General features: G+C 38.0%; 8 protein-coding genes across 8 annotated transcripts; 3 read left to right on the plus strand and 5 right to left on the minus strand.

Moving 5' to 3' along the window:
• On the plus strand, positions 1-5,274 carry BDF20DRAFT_854990 (uncharacterized protein). Its single transcript, XM_053080214.1, has 2 exons — positions 1-491; positions 600-5,274. The coding sequence occupies exons 1-2, from the start codon at positions 202-204 to the stop codon at positions 5,122-5,124; spliced, it is 4,815 nt and encodes a 1,604-aa protein (XP_052939667.1). The 5' UTR covers positions 1-201; the 3' UTR covers positions 5,125-5,274.
• A 241-nt stretch (positions 5,275-5,515) lies between these two features.
• Positions 5,516-7,283, minus strand: BDF20DRAFT_904962 (major facilitator superfamily domain-containing protein; the record flags this gene model as incomplete). Its single annotated transcript, XM_053083101.1, has 3 exons — positions 5,516-6,841; positions 6,951-7,006; positions 7,091-7,283. The coding sequence occupies 3 exons, from the start codon at positions 7,281-7,283 to the stop codon at positions 5,516-5,518; spliced, it is 1,575 nt and encodes a 524-aa protein (XP_052939668.1).
• Positions 7,284-8,442: 1,159 nt separating this feature from the next.
• Positions 8,443-11,057, minus strand: BDF20DRAFT_904963 (P-loop containing nucleoside triphosphate hydrolase protein; the record flags this gene model as incomplete). The annotated part of the gene is made up of 8 exons (XM_053083102.1): positions 8,443-8,593; positions 8,674-8,965; positions 9,043-9,112; positions 9,192-9,269; positions 9,342-10,087; positions 10,173-10,578; positions 10,663-10,879; positions 10,954-11,057. The coding sequence occupies 8 exons, from the start codon at positions 11,055-11,057 to the stop codon at positions 8,443-8,445; spliced, it is 2,064 nt and encodes a 687-aa protein (XP_052939669.1).
• A 27-nt stretch (positions 11,058-11,084) lies between these two features.
• BDF20DRAFT_320363 (P-loop containing nucleoside triphosphate hydrolase protein) lies at positions 11,085-12,883 on the minus strand. The gene is made up of 5 exons (XM_053075198.1): positions 12,495-12,883; positions 11,802-12,414; positions 11,667-11,714; positions 11,396-11,507; positions 11,085-11,303 (listed from the first exon to the last, which is right to left on the minus strand). Exons 1-4 carry the CDS (start codon positions 12,797-12,799, stop codon positions 11,499-11,501), a joined length of 975 nt encoding a protein of 324 aa, XP_052939670.1. The 5' UTR covers positions 12,800-12,883; the 3' UTR covers positions 11,085-11,303; positions 11,396-11,498.
• A 197-nt stretch (positions 12,884-13,080) lies between these two features.
• BDF20DRAFT_833168 (thymidylate kinase-domain-containing protein) lies at positions 13,081-13,690 on the plus strand (the record flags this gene model as incomplete). Its single annotated transcript, XM_053078614.1, has 2 exons — positions 13,081-13,207; positions 13,290-13,690. The coding sequence occupies 2 exons, from the start codon at positions 13,081-13,083 to the stop codon at positions 13,688-13,690; spliced, it is 528 nt and encodes a 175-aa protein (XP_052939671.1).
• Positions 13,691-15,339: 1,649 nt separating this feature from the next.
• Positions 15,340-16,785, plus strand: BDF20DRAFT_813564 (Arb2 domain-containing protein; the record flags this gene model as incomplete). Its single annotated transcript, XM_053076889.1, has 5 exons — positions 15,340-15,451; positions 15,706-15,823; positions 15,899-16,106; positions 16,177-16,271; positions 16,332-16,785. 5 exons carry the CDS (start codon positions 15,340-15,342, stop codon positions 16,783-16,785), a joined length of 987 nt encoding a protein of 328 aa, XP_052939672.1.
• An 810-nt stretch (positions 16,786-17,595) lies between these two features.
• BDF20DRAFT_813376 (transcription regulator HTH, apses-type DNA-binding domain-containing protein) lies at positions 17,596-18,074 on the minus strand (the record flags this gene model as incomplete). The annotated part of the gene is made up of 2 exons (XM_053076872.1): positions 17,596-17,843; positions 17,912-18,074. Coding segments are annotated over 2 exons (411 nt in total), but the record flags the coding sequence as incomplete, so codon positions are not given.
• A 2,595-nt stretch (positions 18,075-20,669) lies between these two features.
• BDF20DRAFT_814475 (uncharacterized protein) lies at positions 20,670-21,490 on the minus strand (the record flags this gene model as incomplete). Its single annotated transcript, XM_053076981.1, has 2 exons — positions 20,670-21,133; positions 21,223-21,490. The coding sequence occupies 2 exons, from the start codon at positions 21,488-21,490 to the stop codon at positions 20,670-20,672; spliced, it is 732 nt and encodes a 243-aa protein (XP_052939674.1).
• Between the last annotated feature and the right edge of the window lie 1,134 nt (positions 21,491-22,624).

A 22,624-nucleotide genomic window follows, 5' to 3' on the forward strand; every position in this document is an offset into this window, starting at 1 on the left:
CTTCCTGTCATTTCTTTGGTCTTTTTTTTTTTATTATTGTTATCATCTATCTTGGTGCGGCGTTTCGTCGAAACAACTTATAACAAAAATTGTCTGTGTTTTTGACCTTCTATCTCTTTCTAATCATTGTGCCTCAGCTAAGCTTAAATCCGACAGTTGCAAAATAGAAAAAAGTCAATCCTCAGAAAAAAGAGAGGAAAGATGACACAAAAATCAACAAATAGTAGTAGCCAAGATAAGTTTAAACATTCGCAGCAACAACAACAGCAACAACAGCAGCAGCATCATCAGCAGCAACCAACAACCAGACAACAAAGGCAACAACAGCACCAAAGGAATCAAAATGGTTTACCTGTGTCCATCCACCCCGATGATGCGAAAGATAAAGTGTTCACAGCTATTTTAAAGGCGTTGTTAAAAATGGGAAATAAGCCTAGCTCACCAAAAGAGCTAGCAAATATCATAGTTAAATATAAATATGCTACGCTTGGGTAAAGTAATATTTATCAAGTTGTTTTGCGTCTGCTTAATTTGACAACATTTTGCCTATGTCCCCACTAACCCATTTGTCCTCTATCGTATCTGTAAACATTGTATAGTGGCGCGACTCCATTTGCTACGGTTTCTTCACGTATTTCGCAACATTTTAAAAGAGCAGCAGAGCATAATCCTCCTAGGCCACCTTTGTTAGCCAAACATGTGGATCAAAATCATTCGAGAAAGATAAATTATTCTTTAGCCACAACTAGTACTACCACTCCTGCCAACGATACGACAGATAGTAGCACTGATACGGGCAAGTCTGCGATATCTCCTGAAGCACATGATAATAACAATACCGCCGATGCCGCAGCATCATATACATCTACGAATGCATCTTTGCCCACTCCTAATATAAAGTCCTCACTACGAAATGCGCGAAAAGATAAATTACGACAACAGCCATCACAATCGTCCAACACTTCACTGCAACATCATCGTGGAAAACGGTCCAAAATGAGCAGCGATGATATTTGTAGTGGCGATGAAAGTACTGACGAAGAAGGAGATGACAGCATAACAGAAAATAGAACCATTCATCACGCATCCAAAAAGCACAAAACATCACATCAATACCCTTATCGGTCACCACCACAGTTACTCGTTAACCATGGATCAGATATTGGAGAAGTTGAGGATGAGGAAGACGACGAAGAAATAATGAGTAATTTCCATACCAGCGTCGTTAAGGAAGAGGATGAAAGCGAAGAAAGTGAGGGCGAGCATTCTGATTACCACGAGGAAATGTTGAAGAGTGACGATCTAAACTTATTGACTACGCAACCCTTGAAAAACATAAGAAGACCTTCTTATTTAAAGTTGAGCACAAACCATACATCGAGTAAAGGTAGCTTAGGTAGCAATGATGCCCCCTCTATATCAGCAGTCGTAACAAATGCTCCAACGACAGCTGCGACTGCAACAGGCATGTCGTCCGTGCCATCTCATTTGTCGCCAGCGAACAAAGCTGGTCTTTTACCTCAGCCATTGGAAAGCATAACGGCTGCAAGAAAACCTTCATTTTCGCTAGGCGACCAGGAGTTTTGGACACCTTTCAGTTTTGAGCATGATTTTGATAACGTTTTCTTAAATCACGATACCGCAACCTCTGCTACCAATAATACCGGCGCAACTACCGCTGCCATAACAACGATCCCACCTTCTTCTAACACTTCACATTCTGCTACACTGAATCCAATAATTAATCCTACCGTTCCATTTAATATCGCTACTCCTGAATCCATTTCTGTTTCAGAGTTAGAAACTTACTTTGCAAATACACCATCACCTTCTTCGTCGTCCTCAACATCGTCACAGATAGGAAACACACCATCATTAGCAAAGCAATCAAATAGCCACAACCACACTATCAACAGAAGTCCATTGTCAAAGGATGCTTCTAAAGCTCAAAGCAATACGAAAGATGATAACAAATTTAACAAATCGAAACGAAAAAGCTTTTCATCAACCATGCTAGGACCCCATGACAAATCGTTATTGCAAAAGGTACTATTAACGAGTGCTGCTAGAGGTGTAGCTGATAAAATTGATGAAGAAGCAGAAGAGGACGAAATAAAAGAGACAAAACGGAGGTGCGATGAAGAGAAAGCAGAAGAAGTTGACCATCAACAGATGGAGGGCAAATCAACAGTCAGTAAAGAAAATGAGACTCTCATAAATGTCAACAATGATTCTTCACCATCAACTGCTGAACAAGAAAAACAAAAACCTACAACTGCAGTAATGAAAGAAAAAGAGAAAGTCTCTTCCCCACAGCCAACAGCTAGTGTTATTAATAGTAGTAGCTCGATAAACGTAACAAACATGACTAACGGCGAAGATTTTGTCAAATTCGAGGATGACGAAAAGAAGGAAGAAGCAGTGACAGCACCATCAACACCAACGATTTCTTCTTCATTACATCCACCGTCTACCACGTCAGCTAACAAAACACCACTACCTATCAATAGTACAACTACCAAATCACCCGCGCCGATTTTGCCAGCTCCTGTTACGACAGCTTCACCAGTAAAAAAGATGGCAGATATACTGCCTGCTGCTACACCAAACGCTACAGCAGCAATGTCATCGGTAGCCAATACTAATACCAATACTAACACAAATGCGTCTACTTTAGCTGCAGCCGAGTTATTTAAAAACAATTTATCAGCCATTCATCAACTCACGTCATCAATACCATCTTTACAATATTTAACACCTACTCTAGATTTAGCAAAAGTTATGGCTATTTATATGCAAACACTCGCTAAAACCGCTAATGCATCTAATGCAGCATTATCCTCAACCTCCTCCTCTTCAGCATCTGGTACTGTTCCACAGCAACAGGCGAATAATTATGCTATGGATCTGAAGTCTATTTTGGCTCGGTTTCCTGCTCTGGAAGCCTTTCTCAAAAAAGATCCTGCCACATCAACAGCATCGTCTTCTGCGACGGTTACTACAGCTGTGGCAACCTCTGCTGCTACAACAGCCACACCATTCATTTCGGCTGCTGTTGCACCTTCTGGTTTGTCAACACCACCACTTGTATCACCTACAACAACTGATTTTTCACATCAAACGACTACTTCAACAACTGCTCCGTCTACTCCGACCACGCCAACTTTTACTGTTACAACTGCTCCACAAATGACCTCAAATGTCTCATCCACAACTACTGCTGGCGGTAGTACCAATACCCATCACTCTTCATCAGCAAGCGCTGCTTCTACATCTTCAACAGCAGCCACCACTACGATGAACAATCCTTCAGTGACCGCTACTACTGAACCTGTGATTCAACCTCTTACACCGACGAATCCACCCATGTACATTACGGTTGTAGATCATATTGCTGTTTGTGTTGTTGTGTTGCCCAAAACTGATACTACCCCTGAATACAGAATTATGAGACGTATTGATACCAACTTTATTAACGGTACAGTGTTACTGACAGCAGGTGGGATTGAAACAGAAAGTGAACGTAGTATGATACTTAGTTTCGAAATGGAAAGAATTCGTATGCCACGAAAGAAGAGTATACTGTTTGGGACATGGATTCCGTTGAGACGAGCACAAGAATTGGCGGTAACATGTTCGATACAGCACAAGCTGGGTCATTTTTTGGATGACCGGATAGATACGTTATTCCCTTCGCCATTACCTTTACCTTTACCCCCTCATCATCATCATCATTCAACTCATGCACTGTTAAAGAATAAACGTGGAGTGGTGGATCATCGTTGGACCGCTTTGGCTTTAGCAGCTTTGAAAGAAACAAGTGCTAATGCTGCAGCTGTCGCAGGCAATGGTGGTTTAGTAACAGCTAAACGACAACCATTTGTAGTTCCTCCCATTTCTCGTCAATCTTCATCGTCGGGTAGTATGGTGTCTGCTCAGTTGCAAGAATTATTGATGGCTCATCCTCATAAAGCCCTCAAATCGAATGGGAAAACTTTTATAAATGATCCTACTATCAGTGGACCTGCTTCGCCAACAACACCTGCTGCAACTACTTCGGCATCACTGCTGATGGGTACATCAAAACCACTTAAAGGTCTAAGCAAAGGAAAAAAGAAGGAAAAGAAGGCGCTGTCAAAAGCAGGAGAAAAGGACGATAGTAGCGATGTTGATATTGTGAATACAAGTGACTCTTCACCTACTTTGTCTTCTGATGAATTAAGCGATGTTGAGTCAACAACAGCTACAGCTACCACTAACACAGCCACTAAGAACGCTACCGACGTTGCTTCCATTGCCAATGTGCCAACGTCGTCCGCTTCAGCTTCATTATTGAAAAATTCTAAATTACTACAGTTGGAAGAGCTTCTAAGCCGAGTCGCGGCGTCTAAACAGCAACAGCCACTACATGTTCATCCTCGCGACTTACAAAAGAAACGAAGAAGAGATTCCATTGGTAGTTCTCCAGCAGTCAGCCGAAGTTTGAAAGACGATGAATCTGATATACTGCAAAAAAAGTCAAACCAGTCAAATGGTGCCAAGTCTACAAAAAGCTCTGAGCATAGCAGGAAAAGAGCCAATACTGGAAGTCAAAGTAGTAATGGCAGTGGTAAATGGTCTGCATCTACAGCTAGTAGTAAGAGATCCTCAGCAGGAGGCAGCAGTAGCACCAGCAGCGGTGGCACAACTATTACAATTAAAAGGTCTGCCTCTACGACGAATGGTAAGAAGGGTGGAAGTAAGTCTAAACAGCAGCAACAACAGCAACAAACGTCTGCGCAGCATCAGAAAAAGACAGCAGTGGATATTGTAGATAAGGTCGAAAATGAAAGATTAGTGAATAAGACGATTGTTGAAAACCCCAAATCTTCTGCAATCCCATCTACTACCAATACCAATACATTTACAAGTACGAATAATATCAGTAAAACAACTAATAATATAACCCAGCATGCTATAAAGAACAATAGTAATAATAGCGCTATGACAGTGTCTTCTTCTGCTGTGCATTCGGCAACCATCACAGGCGGAACAACAATAAAACTTGAACATAATGAAGAAGATGAAGAAGATGACGAAGACATCGATATTGGTGGCAGCGATTGCGATGATGATTTACGTTAATTCTTTTATATACTATCTTTTAATGGCATATATAATATATCCCTTTTTTTCTATCATTATAAAAAGAACGAAAAGCATTTCTGATATTCTTGAACTTTCTGGTCCTAGTCAAGCTCGACGGCCTCCAACTTTAATACATTTGCACGCTTCATATTAAATGAGTATGTATTCAAAACAAAAATGGTTGATTGGCCTTCTGTAAAAGTTGGTTTTATTTGTAAATATCGTTGTATAAATTAAGTTATGGATTGCTAAAACTTCCAGTTTTAAACAACCCTAAATAATAATTAAGTAGGGTATGATATACTATATACTTGTGAAAATGAAATTAAAAAGGGAGATTCCTTTTATCGAAACTACAAACATAGTGGAAACATAATGATTTTACTATTTAGCCTTTGCCATGTATAGAATAGACAAAGAAGAGGACCCAGGCTGTAAGCATGGCAGCACCGAACGTGACAATGAAAGGAATACTGAATTTGCGAATAGGTGTTTCCGTATACGGATCCATGCCCTTTGATGTGAATTCTAACTCTTTATCATTGATCTCTTGCATACGTATGACACGCTTCGCACGTTTGACTTCCAAGAGATTATCATAGAAGAAGAATTGATTGAACCAGAGAGCAGTAATGAGGATAAAGCCGACAGCAGCTAAAATGATAAACACTAACATGACTTTGGTATAAGATTGGCCAGCTGTGTTATCTTGCACAACACCGACAACAACGTCCAGAATAGCGGTACCAACATTGTTCGAGCTCTTATACAAACCCAAACCGGTGCCATTGTATTCAGAAGGTAGAAGCATACCAATGGAGGTAATCATAGAAATAGGACCAAAAGCCAATGAAATAGAATAAAAGACCATACCAACCACGGGATTTACGTAGGTCCAGCCAAGTAAGGCCGAACTTAGAATTAAAAAGATGGAAGAAATAAGTAAAATTATCACACGGCCACCAAAATAGTCCATTACAAAACCTAAGATGGGAGTGGCTAAAATAGGTACCACTTGTGAAGCACTTGCTTGGTATCCAGCTAATTGATCACTAGAACCAAAATGTTTGATAATTAAATCAGTAGCAATGGTTTGGAAAGACGACCATACCGCGGCATAGATAAATTCAATCGTTATAATGTGCCAATAGATAACAGGGAACTTGAAAATAGAGCGCCACTTGAAGGATTTCTTTTTCTTCAAGGCAGCTCGTTCTTCGGCCGACATAAGAACTCGTCCTTGCAGATGTTTGACAACGAGGGCATAAATCAAATTCATAGCGATGGAAAAGGCGCAAAGTATAAAAGAAAGCCAAAACGACCAGACCCAATCTCCGGCGGCTTTGGCTACAGAATTAGCGACCAGAGTACCGAGAAAAGTAGACAAACGACTGATAGACAATTGAAGACCGATGGCGATAGATAAATGGCGAGTACGGAACCATTTCGACAATAAGGATTCTTGCATGGTAACAATGAGACCACTGCCAATACCAAAAACGACACGCGCTACGACCATTAATGCATACGAATTGTACTTCGCAGCAATAGCAGTAAGTAGCGAACCAATGATGACCATGGAGTTGATGGCAAGGGTACCCCACACAGAACCGAAGATATCAATAAATATACCACCAGCAATAGGGAAGATTGTATTAATGATAGATACGGATGCAGAAATGACACCATATTGAGTGTTGGTGATTTGCAAGTGCTATATTATCGGAGGTCATGGCAATAAAAAGTAGAGTTTTAGTGTACGTTGAATAAATTATCCTGTTTGCTAAAATTAATAAAGCGCGCCTGGGGATCGTCTCACATACCGAAACAATTGGTTTCTTCATAGCAGACAGAGCACTTTGCGAAAAATGCGAACCAACTGCATGATTCCACATAAAAGTTAAGCTCATTTAATCATTTGAACTCATAATCAATCTAATGATTATTTTAAAAAGTAACATACATGGAAATAAGAGTGCGGTAGTCAAAGCGATAATTTTGTATTTCCAAGGAGCATTTGCCAATGCAGTATCGCCACCATAGAGTTTCACTTCACCGCTGTTTTTGCTTTCATCAAAGCTACTAGCACTGTTGGTGTCTTTATGGATATATTCCTCACCCTGATGGGGAGTTCGTATATCTTTTTCGTTCTCCATTTTTTTGCCCGAAATCTGATTAACAAAGGGTAAAAGAAAGAAAAGATCGAAGATTGAGACAGGGATGAAATAAACCTAATGCAAATATTTCACCAACCAGCAAACTTTAAAGTACACCAACCACAATAGACATTTCTGTGTTTGTTAAATTATCTCTTCTTTATCTGATCTATACTTATTTTTTTCTGAAACTTGCTGATTTGTGTTACTAAAGCACAATTGACCATGTTGCGGAGGACTAGATCTAACGAGAAATCACGATATCTAACGTTATCATTGTTATCATGCAATAGGACAGTCTTATGCTGACTGCATGCAGACTCCATAATTTTCAATCGTGTGTGCGTTTCCGTAGCCACCGAAAAAGCAACTGTAACTCTAACATTTTAGACTAAAAGTTGAAGAGGGTTAAACGGATGCTCCTCTTTTGTATATTCAGAGTCCGATTGTTGGTCCCACAAGGTATCATCCTTGATATTCGTGAATACAAGCAATATTAGGAACGAATCATCGTAGAATCACCGAAACAGCTGTTTATATGCGTATAAATGCATCTATAGTAGTCATAATTCGACTTATTGAGTGTATATCTACATACCAGGAAATCTGAATAGGCGATCAACATCATGAGATTAATGTTTTGCGGCACAGGGAATCATGACATCGAAAGATGTTTTCAGTTCCACTTTTGAACACAATGTACGACCCAATACAATGTAATGAATGATTCGATGACCCAGGTATTTGTCAATCTGATACAATACAGCTAGCTTTCGTTTCTCATACCCCTGGTTTGAAGATAGGAAAAAATCAGATAAGTGTAGTCCTGTATAGGCTAGTCTTCAATCGGTATCTTATCTTATCATTAGTCTGCCAGCTTAATATTGGAGCCTGAATCAATCAGAAACTGAAAACTGACGTTCAAGTTTATAGACTTCGAAGTCGAATTGCTTCTAAAAATATAGCATATATATTATGTACCGACATTAACTGGGTATCCTGATTATAGTATTAAGACATAAATATACATCTATGTATATATATGTATACATATACATTGACATGAAAAAAAAAATGAAATAATGATTTTCAAAGCAAGGGTTAGCTCATGAAGCGCTCGATTCGCGCTATTGTGAAAAGATATTTTTCAACTCGTAATCTAGGCCTGAGCAATCTGGCGAGCATTTTCCAGGTAATGAGATAAAGGCTTCATTTTGTCTGGTAGCCATTCGCCGTTGTATATACATAATACACGCATTCGCTCATTGTAATACAAATCTGGTAAAAGTTTTGGTGTAATTAAGAAGTATCTAAAAGAAAACCCAGTATGATTTGTTAGATGCCACACAAAAACGAAAAAGATAAATTATAAAAGCTTTTTCTAACTTACTGTGATGTACCAGGTCTACTTGCGCCTTTCACAATTTGTTCGTGAATCATGCGCTCATTTCTAGGATCCATACCTTGATTGATTTCATCGACAACGCGGAAAGGTGATTTTGCGAGATCTTGTAGAGACATTAAATAAAGGATAGTAGTAACAGAGCGTTCACCACCAGATTGCCGTTGGCCCGTCAATAATTGAAGCTTTTCGTTTTCACGGAATTTAACGTGAATGTTGATACCCCATTTATCAAAATCGGGATCCTCTGCAACACTGACAGCACCAACACATCGAATGCCTATATTAGGAGAAATATTCAATATGATTATAGTCAATATCAAGCTACTGATAAGGATAGTTTTTAGATAGACATACGCTGAAATGCAGCTGTAAACTTTTCGTTGATTCTTTCTACAAGTGAATGGATCATAGGTGCCCATTGATTCTGAAGTGTCAAAAGCAAGGTAAGAAATCAGAGTTTCGTTCACGATCTTTTAAAATAGTTTTGAAGCAAGTAATATTACCTTCAATCCATCGATTTTGGCTTTTAACTCGTCCAAAACTTGTTTATTTTTATCAATCTTTTCTTCAAGTCGTTGAATCTATTGATCAAACAAGTATACCAGTTATAATCTTTTGAATCCAAACGAAACAAACAAAAGTGTAATCCCTACCTCTTTCTTCCTCTCTTCGTAATGCTCCATAGCATGAGGATTAGCAAATCGCATACCATCTTTCTTGCCTTGTTGTACAGCTATTTTATTCTCTAAATCTTCAAGTGTGATAGGCAGACCTTCAGCTTTCCATATCTGAACAATTTCTTTCCATTTCTCCGTAAGTTCGTCAGGAAGGCCTTGACCAGCATCTCTACAATGTTGCATGTGGCGTTTGACGTCATTATTTGCATTCGCATAATGTACTTTAATATTATTCATCTCTCGCTCAGCAGCCTCAAGGTCTTTTGAATGCTGCTTTGCAAACTGTTTTACAGAGGTATGTTTGGTACTACAATGAAGGTAGTTTATAGAAGCAAGAATCATAGTTTTATGATAATCAATGACTTTTCCCAAGCATTCTTCGCATTCAGCTAACAAAGACTCTTCATGTTCATTCATTTGTTTGATCTCCCGTTCTAGTTCATCGATTTTACGTTTATCCTCTTCGGGCTTTTGCCTAAGTTCTTCCAAGTCGTGTTTGAGCCTAACCAATCTATCTCGATTCTTATTATAGCGCTGTTCAGCGATTTGGATTTCTCTTTTTTCGTTTTGAAGGACTTTCTTTTCGTCCTTTTTCTGCTCGAGTTCTCGCTTTATTTGATCGAGCTTTGAGCCTAATTTCTCCAGTTGAACGTCTAAATCGTGCTTATTGCTTTGTAGTTGCTTCAAACTCTCCAACAAGGCGTTTTTAGCATCCAAATCAACTTTTGATTCATATGTAAAAGTAAAGGAGTTAGTCCCTGTTGATTTTTTTTGATTTTTTTTTTTTCCTTTCCTTGAATACTTTACTTGATTCTCCTAACCAGTACTCATTTCTAATAGCACTAGTCGTGATCTGCTTAGAACGTTTACCATAATTACTTGTTTTGACGTTATAGAAAGTTTGCCCAACGACGAATTTTCGGAAGATGCCCGAGCTAGCAATCTGTGCTGGGTTAACACCTTGAAGTGCAACAGGAATTAGGTTGATATTTGAGTCCTGACATAACGCACGATGAACAATAGTAGGGCATTCAATAAGATCACTGACAAAGTAATCCAATTTAAACCTAGAACGAAGTTCCTCTGTCGAGATTGGGGTCCTTGAATCACCTTCATTGGTCGGTGACCATTGAATACGGACTTTCCACTGCTGTTTATCGATGGCATAAGCTGTTAGCTTTTTATAATCGGATTGCTTTTCACAGATAAAAGCCTACAAGCGATACTAAATATATGTTAGTTGCAGAACATAAATATCAGGTGGGCAATAATAGTCGAAAACCATGAGATAACGCACTCTGAAAATAAAAGATCGAGGACCGCCCATGGCTTGTTCTACTAAAGCTGCATAACGAGCATCTTTCAGATTCATCATCAAAACGACTGGGCCATAGACGCGCCCTTCAAATTGATCCTTATTCTCGTCGATATATTCATGCAGTTTTACTGTATCAGGGTAATCACGCTGAAGCTTTCTAAGTCGAGTCTTCTGAATGTTTTTTAATTCTTCCAATCTTTTCAAGTGAGTGGTAATAAATTTATCAGTCGACCCGCGATTTTTTAGGAATTTTTACAAGGGAAGACTTACTGGTGTCTTTTGCTTTCAAAATCTCGCTGCACATTTTTCAAAGCGGACTGATGTTTTTCACTAGCTGCTTCAATGTCGTCTGACTTTTCATAAAGCTCATTCATTTCGCTGTTGATTTCAGCCTATATCAAAAATATATTAGCACTTCATGATACTGCACGATAACTCATGATAGACTCCTATTTTACAATCTTTTCATCGATCTTGGTCGTATCACCATTGGGCTTATTTTGCAATTGATTTTCCAGAAATCTAATATTTGTCTCTGCCCTTTCAATTTCTCCTTGTCTTTGAGCAAGCTTCGTTTGTTGATGTATTATTTCCTTTCTTTTAGTGCTAATTTCCATTCTCTTATCATTGTTGAAAGGTTTGCCGGTTAGTCAAGTAATAATATTTTTCCTCCTTTAACGCCTTGCATCTTTTATCAATTTTATTCGCGTACCTTTGAATTGATTTTTTCATTGACTTCTTTAACTTTAAGAGTAGCATTCTTGAATTGCTTGACTGTATCATTTCTTTCTGCAGTAGCTTCCATCATTGCTTGTTCAGATTGTCTTGAAAAAAATTATTAATAATGAGAACCTGACAATATATACACACATACAAGCACACGCAAAACACGCGGGCGCGCCAAAAGGGTAATTTATGCTTATGAAGAAACGCTACCTTAAAAAGTTTTGAATAGGAGCCACTTTAGCTTTAGCTTGACGTACCTTTTCCTTTTCCGTTTCGTAAATCTTCTTCAGTTCTTCGCTCCTTCTCTTAGATTCCGTATAACGAACCAACGGCAACTGGGCTTTTAACAATTTAATTTCATCTTCCAATTGCTTACGTTGTTGCATCCTCACCACATCTTTTTCTAACTCTGAATTACGTGTTTTCAGTGTCTTCAAATGATCAATATCTGAAGAATTCGTCCTACTCAGTTGCTTCTCTTCATTTCTCCATTCCATTAATTGCTTCTGCATATCGGCTAGATCAAATTTACCAGCGGCAATTTGTGTTCTTTGCAGCAATTGGGGAGGACTCAGTTCAGCAAATTCAGCGACACGATCTTGAGGTAAAAACTGACAGAGATTATCGACTTGAATATTGAAGGACTGAATAAGAGAAAACACTTCTTTTTGCGTTGCTTGCTTGCCATTGAGTCGCCAAGAAGTAGCATTGTTGGATTTGCGGAGAGTACGTTGAAGGATCACATTACGTGAGTTCACCCTTTTAAGTTCAATGGTTATTTGAGCTTCATCTTGACCCGTCTTAACGAATTCAGCGACATTTTTGGCTCTACCCAAGAGATTAGGGCTGCCTCCTAACCCAAGGGCAATAGCACATACGATTGTGGATTTACCAGTACCGTTGGGGCCAATAATCATATTCATTTGAGGACCAGGAAATATTTCACAGTAGTCATAAGTGACAAAGTTGACCAAAATCATCTTGACAATAGACCCTTCAACGTAACTATTGGCATAAAAGTAACATAATTTTGAATATATCGAATTTTTCTCGCCTATCTGTTTCTAAAATGATCTCTTACTTACCCATCGTCACCAAATTCTAAAGGCTTGGGTGGATCATCAATGATGGAATGGCGAGGTATATTTTCTACGTCCATACCGTCGGTCTCTTCTTCTTGATCATCAACTTCATCACTGCTAGCTTCAGCGTTATCGTTGCTAGTGATCTTTGCACGTTTAGAGGGTCGAGGTTGTTGAGCTTCCTTTGTATCGGAATCGTCGTCAGCATTAGCGTAAGTAGCACGCTTATTAGCTACGGTAGAGGAGTTAAAATTGGCTCGATCCTCCTCCTCCTCTTCTGAATCACTTCTAATTCGTCGAACAGGCATTATTTTTATCTAGCTATAACTCTTCGGAAACAAAGTATTCGACAGCAATCAGGCGAAATTAACAGTAAAGAAGAAAGCCTTTTAATGATTTGCTCAAATCATAAATAAGTAAAAAAAAAACGCGCATTGATAGTATTGAACTTTCCAATTTTTTTCGACATCAGGTACTTCATTGGCCAATTAAAATAAAGCTAATTTGGTTTTCCTGAATTAAGACGCGCTTTTGTCTGCTGAATTCCTTTTGTGCTTTTTTTCCAAAAAACAACAGACAATATAAAATTATGCTGCAACGTGGGCTTTTTATTGTTGTTGAAGGTTGCGATCGATCAGGAAAGTCAACTCAATGCGCCAATCTTGTCTCCAACCTTACAAAATCTGGCATTGATGCAGAATTAATCAAATTTCCTGGTAAAAGAAAAGATGATAGAGTCTTTTACAGAAGGCATAAACGTATATTTATGGAATTATCCTTCTCATGTGCTAAGATTAGATAGAACCACACAGACTGGCAAAATGATTGACAACTATCTTCAACAAAAAAGTGAGTTAGACGATCACGCTATCCATTTACTCTTTTCAGCGAATCGCTGGGAAGCTATGCAGGCAATTCATGATAAAATTGTGCATCAGAGGAAAACGCTAGTAGTGGATCGATATGCTTTTTCAGGTGTGGCCTTCTCGTCGGCAAAAGGGTTAGACTCGAATTGGTGCCGTCATTCAGATGTAGGGCTGTTATCGCCAGATATTGTCTTATTCTTAGACTTGCCGATTGATGAGGCAGAAAAAAGAGGTGGATTCGGTGAAGAGCGTTATGAAAAGAAGGAATTACAGATAAGAGTCAGAGAAGAGTTCATGAAATTAGAAGATAAGAATTGGAAGGTAAATCTTTGAAATCAGCAAAGACAACTTAAGCAGGAGAATTTAAGCTCTCTTCTGACTTCTCTTCCTTTCTTAGTTTATTGATGCTACTCAGTCGAAGGAAGAAATAGAACAGAATATTTGGACCATCATTCAAGACCTTTTCAAAGATTTCCAAATTACAAACAATAAACCATTGGAGTACAATTTATGGAAATAAAACACACTTTCAATGGCAATATCGATTTTGCTATAACTGTTGCTCTGTGTTATGAAGGCAATGATGTCAAGCTATTACCATCAATCACACTATTATCATTGCAATTTTTCATAATTGCTCCACTGGCTACCACTGACTGTACATTAGTGACAGCTTTGGAAATCGAGGATGCTCTTGTTTGACACTGGTGGTTATTTCCGTTTAGGAAGTATTTCCATAAGGTTTGGAAGAAGTTCACTAATACTTCAGAGATGAAGTGCTGTCGCCATTGAGTCTTGTAGTAGAAGTATTGATAGGTGAAGGTATGGCTGTATAAAATGTTGGCGTCGGTGAATAAGATGAGGTTGCATCACAATGATAGGAAGTTGTGGATGCAGTGATTGACAGAGCTCAATGTTGGATTGGGCCTGGCGAGTTTTTTAGCGCTATATCCAGCATGAAGAAACAGATCGTATAATGTCCTAGTAACAACTTTATTACTCCACCATACACTGCTCTCACTTTTTATCTTACCCTTTCCCATACTCCTATGGTTCACTCTGGTTAAACACTACTATTCATAATCTTGTATTGCTGATGTTGTGACTGTTGGCTAGTGTGTATTTAGTTCAAAGAACTCGCGCTCAATGGTCCTACAACTCTTGGCATATTGTTAATTTCTTTTTTGTCAGCCGTCGATACATTGATCCTCTTATTGATAATAATCTGCTGTTGTTAAAACTGTTCATCTTCAAAAGCAACCGTCGCATCAACTATAACAGGCGCAGCAGCTGCAGAGATAATATATGTAGACGAGTTTCTTTCTAGTTCAATATCAGTTATGGCTTCTTAAAATATGCTAATCTTTATTCTTATTGCTCTTATTATTGCCTTTCTCTGACGGCTCCATTCCTAACAATAATAATAATACTAGCACATATTCCTCGCGTGTGTTTGCATACAGTCATATTCCTCTCTTTGAAGGTTTGGATCTTTTTCCAAGAGTTCCAACCTGAAGATACACGACCATATTGATTTCTACGATTTATACTCTATGTCGGCATAAATAAAATCTTCCTGAGAATATTGCGCGATACATGGCCTATTTGCGCAACCAGTGGCAAGTATAATGGCTTAATGTGAATGTATAAGATAAAGCAGCCACCATTTGAAATATTAAAGGAGCTTATTGTTACCATGCTGCCCGTAATTTGAAGAGCTTGTTTGGTCCTCCAATGGGTTCTCTCAGTACGTTGCTTTGTGCATACCCCCAAAATTGCCATGATTACCTGCGGAATTTCAATAAGAAGAGTAAATCTATAGATATACCTATTCGTCCTGAATTCATTGTTTGAATCATGCTGTTACCAAGGAGGAGACTGAAATTTGAAAAACGCGAGCTATTGTGATTTAATGGCAGTAACTGAAAAAAAACCCAACGTTCCTTTCTTATCACACTACTGACAGTCGATCAATAACGAAAATGTACAGAAGAAGAAAAGTGATCAAGGAAAAGAAGCCAGTTATTCCTGATACAATTGAAGAATTTGGTTATCGTCTCAAAAGTAACGGAGAGATCAGAAGCATTTCTTTAGGTAGTTATTTCCACAGACACGTTTTCTGATTTCAACATGTAGCATAGACTCAATCAAACTTAAGATCAAATTATATTCTTTACTATGTAGACGAGCCTTATGTATTTGAATACTTACCCAAGGATTATGAGTACAACAAGATGCGGTATGACAAGTTTATAGGTAAGACTGCGAACTGCACTTGATAAACCCACTCCATGATTCTCAGCTGACAACTCATCACTCACAGTTTATCAATATATTCGAAATGCTAGAACTAATTGGCAATGAAGTCGAAAAAAAGTTACAAGAAGAGCCCCTCAATTTTCAAAAAATCTATATACCGGTTGGAGTTGACCCTGAAAAAGAGCCACACTCTTACATCTATATGACGTACCGTAAATCTGTGGTTATATTGTAATGGTTCACTATTAAGAAAGCTACTGACTTTATTCATCAACGTCATAGACCCCATGCTATGTCCACTCCGGATAAAGTAGTTGTATTGATTGCTGGTAATAACACAAGAATTGGTCAATGGAGCAGAAGAATAATGTGCGATGAAAATATCAACAGTGGCTCCATGATACGGATGTCGCAGGATTTTGTCGCGAAAGGATATGAAGTCATTATTTTGAACCCAAATGCTAATTTTTGGGTAGAGGGACGTGCCCAGGTAATGAAAATAAAGAAAAAAGTAGTTCTGGTTACCTGTATATTTGTTTTAATACGTATGCTCATTGTAGGAAAATCTTCCTGTTCACACCAAACAAATTATTACTATTCCAGGTAGTGATTTGGCGGAAAAGCACACCCCATATGTATTTCATCACTTTATAAGGTATGGTCTTACTATTTTAAAATACAATGCATAAACGCATTAGTAATATCACTATATTAGAAATGTGAAGGCTGAAAAAGTGGCTGTGATTGCTCAAGGCTGGGGCGGTCATGGCTTTGCTTGCGCTCTGAATAATGAAGTTGACTTTATTAAATCACATGTCAAAGGGGTAGCTTTTATTGATTCAGCTCATTCGAAAGGGATGATTGAAGAAGGAGAGGGCAGGAGAAACTTTTTATTTGAAAGATGTGTGAATTGGTCAAGTGATCCTTCAACTCCCAAGGGCCAGCCTATCAATGATGTACGTTGGTCTTGTCAAGGCATTTCGTCAGAACAAGAAGTTAGTGATTTTACCTTGCCTACAATGTACGACGATATTATGAAATTTATCTTTATCAAGATGGGCGACATTGAGCCTCCTCCTTCAGACGATGAAAATGATGAAGATGATATTCAAGACTTAACGGCAGAAGAAGCCCAAGCTATTGAAGGCATTACAATAGATGCTGAATAAATAGCCTTACGTTACTTTGCTTAAAGTGTTGCTAAACAATAAATCTGGCCATGTATAAATTAAAGATGATCTTTATTTATTATGTGCTTTAGGATCGAAAAAGTATTTACTTGACGCTTGTCAGTTTCTTTTTTGTGATGAGGTTATTTTAGAGTGTATGAAGGAGTGGTATTAAATATATAAAAGTAGATAACAATGTAGAGGATATTATATAAGTAGCTATAGTGTAGATTTTAGAATCTTGGCACGCTTATTGATGCTGGTACTTGTCGTTGTAGAAGCACTGGTCTGATTATAGCCTCTCTTTCTGCCTTTTGATTTAAGTTGCAATTCTTCCGGCTCGTTATTATTACTTGTTGTAAGACGCTTCAAATTGTTAACTAAAGGAGAGCCCAGAGGCGAATGCTTTGCTGTATTGCCTGTAGCGGAATAATAGGGTGGGTTCATTTCAGGTGGCGGGCTTGTAGGAAAATCAATCATTTTTCGCTCCATCTGCACTTCTTCGGTTGCGTTTAAATAAGGCAGTTTACGGTCATAGTAAGTGCTGGCCGTATAAACGGGCGGCTGGTAGTAGGATGGCTTGTTATAGTAGTAAGAAGAAGAAGGAGAAGATCGGTAATAGTAATAGTCATTGTTATCGTTGTCTGCTGTTGTAAGTAGACTGTTGCTGGTATTACTATTGCTGCTGGGTACAGGGCTATAGTTTCCACTTTGCTGCTGTTGTTGATAAATACTAGGAAGTGGTTGCTGCATATCGGATTGACTATTATTATGACTGCTAGCTGCTGCTGTAGCAGCTGTTACAACAGGTTGTTGTTGTTGCTGTACAGTTAAAAAGACGGAAGGATCTTCAACGAATAAGGGATATAAGATATCGACAATCTTGAATTTTGTGGCCAAATCTTTGGCACGATTGAAAGTTATCCAAACACCTTTCAAATGCATCGCCCCTACTTTGACAACAACGCGGCCCTTTTCATTCTTCAGAATGCCATCACGTTTGCCACGAGACATACCAACGACATTTAGAAGCTTAGTACCATTAATCATATCGTTATCTAGAGGTATAAAAGAAACAGTGTCAATAAACTTTCCATTTTTTCAATCAAACATGTCAATAGTTTACCTTGTCTGCGAGCAACGCAAACACTCTTGGCATCTACTTGATAGCACAAAGTACCTTCATCTTCCCATACTGTTGTTGTCAACTTGGGCCTCTGAATGGTACCTGTAGTCGCAGGAGCACCAATGCTGCCATTAGTTACGTTATCATTTGCAATAGCATTCATAACAGTAGTGGTCATTGAATGATGCTGATGCTGATGATGATGATGGCTAGATAATGGAAACCCGGTATTGTAGTAGTTGGAAATACTGGTCGGATAAGCACCATACGGGCTTGCAGAGTATCGAGAAAAGTGAGGAATTGCCGGTGGCAGTAGTGGAGGTGAAGTCATCGTATTGTTAGTATTATTTGTATGAGACCATGAAGGACTGGTAGTATTGTTACTGTTGTCTTGCTGAATGGTAGTAACATTTGTTGTTGACGATGTGTGTGCTGTATTAGTAGCATAAACATGAGGTGTCATGGGTGAAGTAACGTTTGAAGGGGTAGTTGTAGGATGATCAGTTGTAGAAGACGACGCAGCAGTAGCAGCTGTGTTATTGTTAAAATAGGAATGATAAGCCTGATTTCCATAATAATTGCGGTTCTGTTGCTGTAAATCATAAGGTGAGACATTTGTTGTTGTGGAAGATGTAGTGGTACCATCACCAGTAGCAGTAGCAGAGTATATGCTTTCCACTTTATTGTTAAAACAGTAAAATGTTACTATACTTGTAATATGTAATATGTATGTATAAGCGGTATTTTATTGTGCTTACTTTTTATGTATAGTTTATTCGTTTAGGATCAAGTGTCTTTGCTTGTTAGTTTTTGACGAGAAATGAATTTACACGCGCACTGATGAAAGAAAGATAGGCAATAAGAATGAAAAGAAGAAAGCCCAACTTAATAAATTTTTCCTTCTTTATTTAAATGCCTTTTTTATTCGTAAGAAACGGAAGAAGGGGATAACAGACAGTATACAGTGGCAAAAAGAGCAAAGTGCGTGTGTTTCTTTAATTATGATTGATTAAGATTTTTGTGTGAAAACAATACTGCAGAGTAAGAAAAAGTTCACCTTTTACCTGCATATGGGTAGATGTGATATTCATTAGTAAATAAAAAGATACATACAAGTATATACGGTATATTCATTAAAGCATATAACTAAATATGTTTACTGTTACTGGTACTTTCTTAATATTACAGATTTCTATGGTCTGCGCTTTTTATTCGCTTTTTTTTTTCCCTTTTACTTTTGCTATGGAATCAGTTCAAGGACGAGCAGACTATGGCAACCCCCTTAAATAAAAAGAAACTTTAAAAAAAAACGCCCCATTTTCATTCAGACCCCAAATCGACAGTATGCTCCGTAAATAATAACAACACAACAGCTACACTTGATCAATCATCCCTACCATAAACAAAATAATAACATTGAAGAGATTGTCTGTTGAGCAACCCCCCCTTTTTTTTAAAGACTTTGCAACTTGTTTGTTACTTATACTCATATAGGTATGGCAAGACGTTTAAATTGGATTTGCACCATGTTAGCCGCAAGGACACAAGTGATCTTGTGAACAACATGAAGCGCGTGCAAGTCACTTGAATCACCTGAATCATCTCATTTACTTGTAAAAGTCCAATTTATTTCGTAATTGTCATTATTTACCGTCTACTCTACCCATTCCTTTCTAGATAAATATATATAAATAACAAAAACAGAGGTATAGACTAAGTCCATATGTATTTAGTCAAATATGCAATGCGCTGCAAAATAGAAAATAAAAGAAAAAAAAAAAGCCAAGAATACATGCATACATCATGCATAAACATCTATTTTAAAATTGATTTCACAACCTTGCTGTTTGGTACAGTTCGAATACTACTCTTGAGCATAAGTGTGCTTCTGCTTGCTACGAAAGGGCCTCAAAGGAAACAGACATAAACAACTAAAGAATGAAGCATTTGAAGCACATATAAGCTTTGTTTTCTTTATTTATCGAGTCTTTGTTTTGATTCGAATTTGAGTTTGTCCAAGATGTTTGTTACATCAAATACACAAAAGCTAAGTAGTCAGAAAGTTAAAATAGAAAACCTGTTAACCGAACGAAAAGCAAATGTGATCTAAAAGAAAGTTGAAGTGCGTATACATCATGAGCAATCCTTTCCCTTTTTGTTAATGTTTACACGCTTTACAAGCTAGCATTGATTTGCTGCTATTTACCTTGACTTTCTAATTTACTTCCATAACCAAAGTATACTAGCAGTAGTTTACTTCTCATTAACTCAGCTGTTAATAAAGGAAAACAGATTACGACGAAAATTATCCCTGATGGCTAGAAGCGAGGAGGAGAGGGAGATGAAGGGGAAGGGGTCGGGGGCCGTCTGCTCTTACAAAAACCCAAGGGAAATAATTTCACCAAATCGAGCACTTTGGCGAAAATTTACTTAAGTGAATGCTACACAACATATTTTTTCTAATGATCCAAGATAAGTGGATTCAACTAGTTAAGAATAGACCTATATAATGTAAATCTGTTGGCTTGAAAAACGATGAGAACATAAGCCAGATAAAGTTGCTGCTGTACAATTCATGTACCCCACACTTCTTTTTAATAACGACATTTTATGTATGTAGTGTCAGGAAAAGAATTACATTATTCTTACGTTACGATAGTTGCTAATAAAAGAGACCCTTTTGTCTATGCATGGTTTTGAGGATATATTTTATAGATTTCAGATTATAGTTTTACATGTAAAGTGTTTTGCAATTAAATTAAATAGGACTATATCCATCGTTATCGTTCGAATCTATACTCATGCACCCTCTTAATAAAATAAATCCGGCTATCGTGAATGCTGCGAAAGCGCATCCTATCATTGGCAATCCTGTTCCCTCTGTTGCTTGCAAATGAGGATATGCTCGATTTAATTGATCCACCGCATCAGAATACATAACGGTTGACAAAATTACTAAAAGCAGTGCAAACACTGCAGATACCAATGCCAAGAATCCTCTTGTAAAATATTCATCCTGGTATCGGCTTGGATATGTAACGCGATATAAACAACAGACAAGTAATATGGCCGAACAGATCAAGCAAAGCACAGCCGCTGGATAAATTTTCGGATCGTGAGGTGGATTAGGAGATGCACCTGGATTGAGTGCTTCGTCTTGTTCAACTTTATCAATAAAGAGCCGAGGATAAGTTTCATTAAGCTGATTGCTGACAGAAACGTCTTGTTAATTGCAACGCAGTAAAAAGAGGAGGAGAGTGAAAAGAGTACATCAGCTAAGGTCTCATCATAATCCAATATACACCACTTACCGAATGGAACTACCATAATACTGCGATCGTTGTAACATGCCATAGGCTGGTTGCTCTCTTGTACGCAGTAGGCTTGCCATCCAAAGTAAATGGATACAAAACTTCCGTCACTTGAAGCTTCTGCATCGGTTATTTTTGCAAAATAAAATCCATAACTGCTTGGCTTCAGACAACCTGCAAGGCATAATACTGTTAAAATAAAGCCGATGATGGAAAGACAAAGCCCCACATAATTGACAAGTCCCTTTCTAAGATGAAATCGTGCCATTTAAACAATTTGACGTCTAAATGAAGAGAAGGACAATTGCCAAAAGACCATATGAAAGGGAATCGTTGGTACAGAAAAAACAAAAAGAAGTGGAAAAACCCAATTGATTTTATCGATTTATTTCGTAAAATAAAAAACATGAGGAAAATTGAAAAACATGGAGAACGACAAAAGGTCTTTTTAAACTGGCTTTGCGGATATGAATTACATTGTGTAAGATGAATAAAAAGTGTATTAAGGCAATTTACCATGCGTGCCTTCCCCTAATTCTGACATTATACTGAAGGCTTATCACGGAAGCACAAAACACAAATTCTATGTTATTTCTGAGCATTGGAAGAAACTAAAGGTCATCCAGTGTCAGAGGTTTGAAAATATGGTAGATAATGATTGAGATAATCGATCAATAGCCAAAGCCGTTCCTTAACGGTCTAATGTGCTTTTTCATTTTGAGCAATGTATGGATAGTTCCCATCCATTGATCCTTGGCTATTGCAAGTATGCTATAAGCTGGAAGTCTAACCAGCTCAGCCTCGTGATGAAGTGCCAGAAAATGTGTACGTGCTTTTACTTTATAACCAACGCAATCTTCTATAGTTTCACAAACTGAATAAATACGAGGAACAGAAATGAGAACCTGTATCCACAAAAGCAGGGATGATAGTTTTATCAACCAGCTCTCCGAATAGTGTTTTGTTGAAACATCCGCCTTTGATCGACTGTGGCAAAACATTCCTATAGCACGATATGGCAGTTGAAGTTGAGCCAATCTATGTGCTTTTTGTGCTTGCAATTATATTTGGTTACAACTTATGACAATACCATATGTGATTTGGTAGGCATATTGTCCTATACATATTATCTTAGAACAGAAAGAGTGTAGCGTAGTCATATTTCGTTGGCCGACGAGATTATAGCAATCAACACGTTAGTATAGCAAAAAAAAATAAAAAAAAAATAAAAAAATAGCGCTTTCTGCAAAATTGAAACCTACTACTTGAATTTGATGAAACAGGATAGATATCATTATGAATATTGGTTAAACCATCACTAGCTTCAAGCTTAAGATACTACTGCATTGATTTCAAGTATTTCAGTCAGATCATCCTTGACAGTAAATAGTCTTAGTTCAAT

Source organism: Mycotypha africana (assembly GCF_025528875.1).
Source record: "Mycotypha africana strain NRRL 2978 chromosome Unknown BDF20scaffold_2, whole genome shotgun sequence".
Classification (NCBI taxonomy): domain Eukaryota; kingdom Fungi; phylum Mucoromycota; class Mucoromycetes; order Mucorales; family Mycotyphaceae; genus Mycotypha; species Mycotypha africana.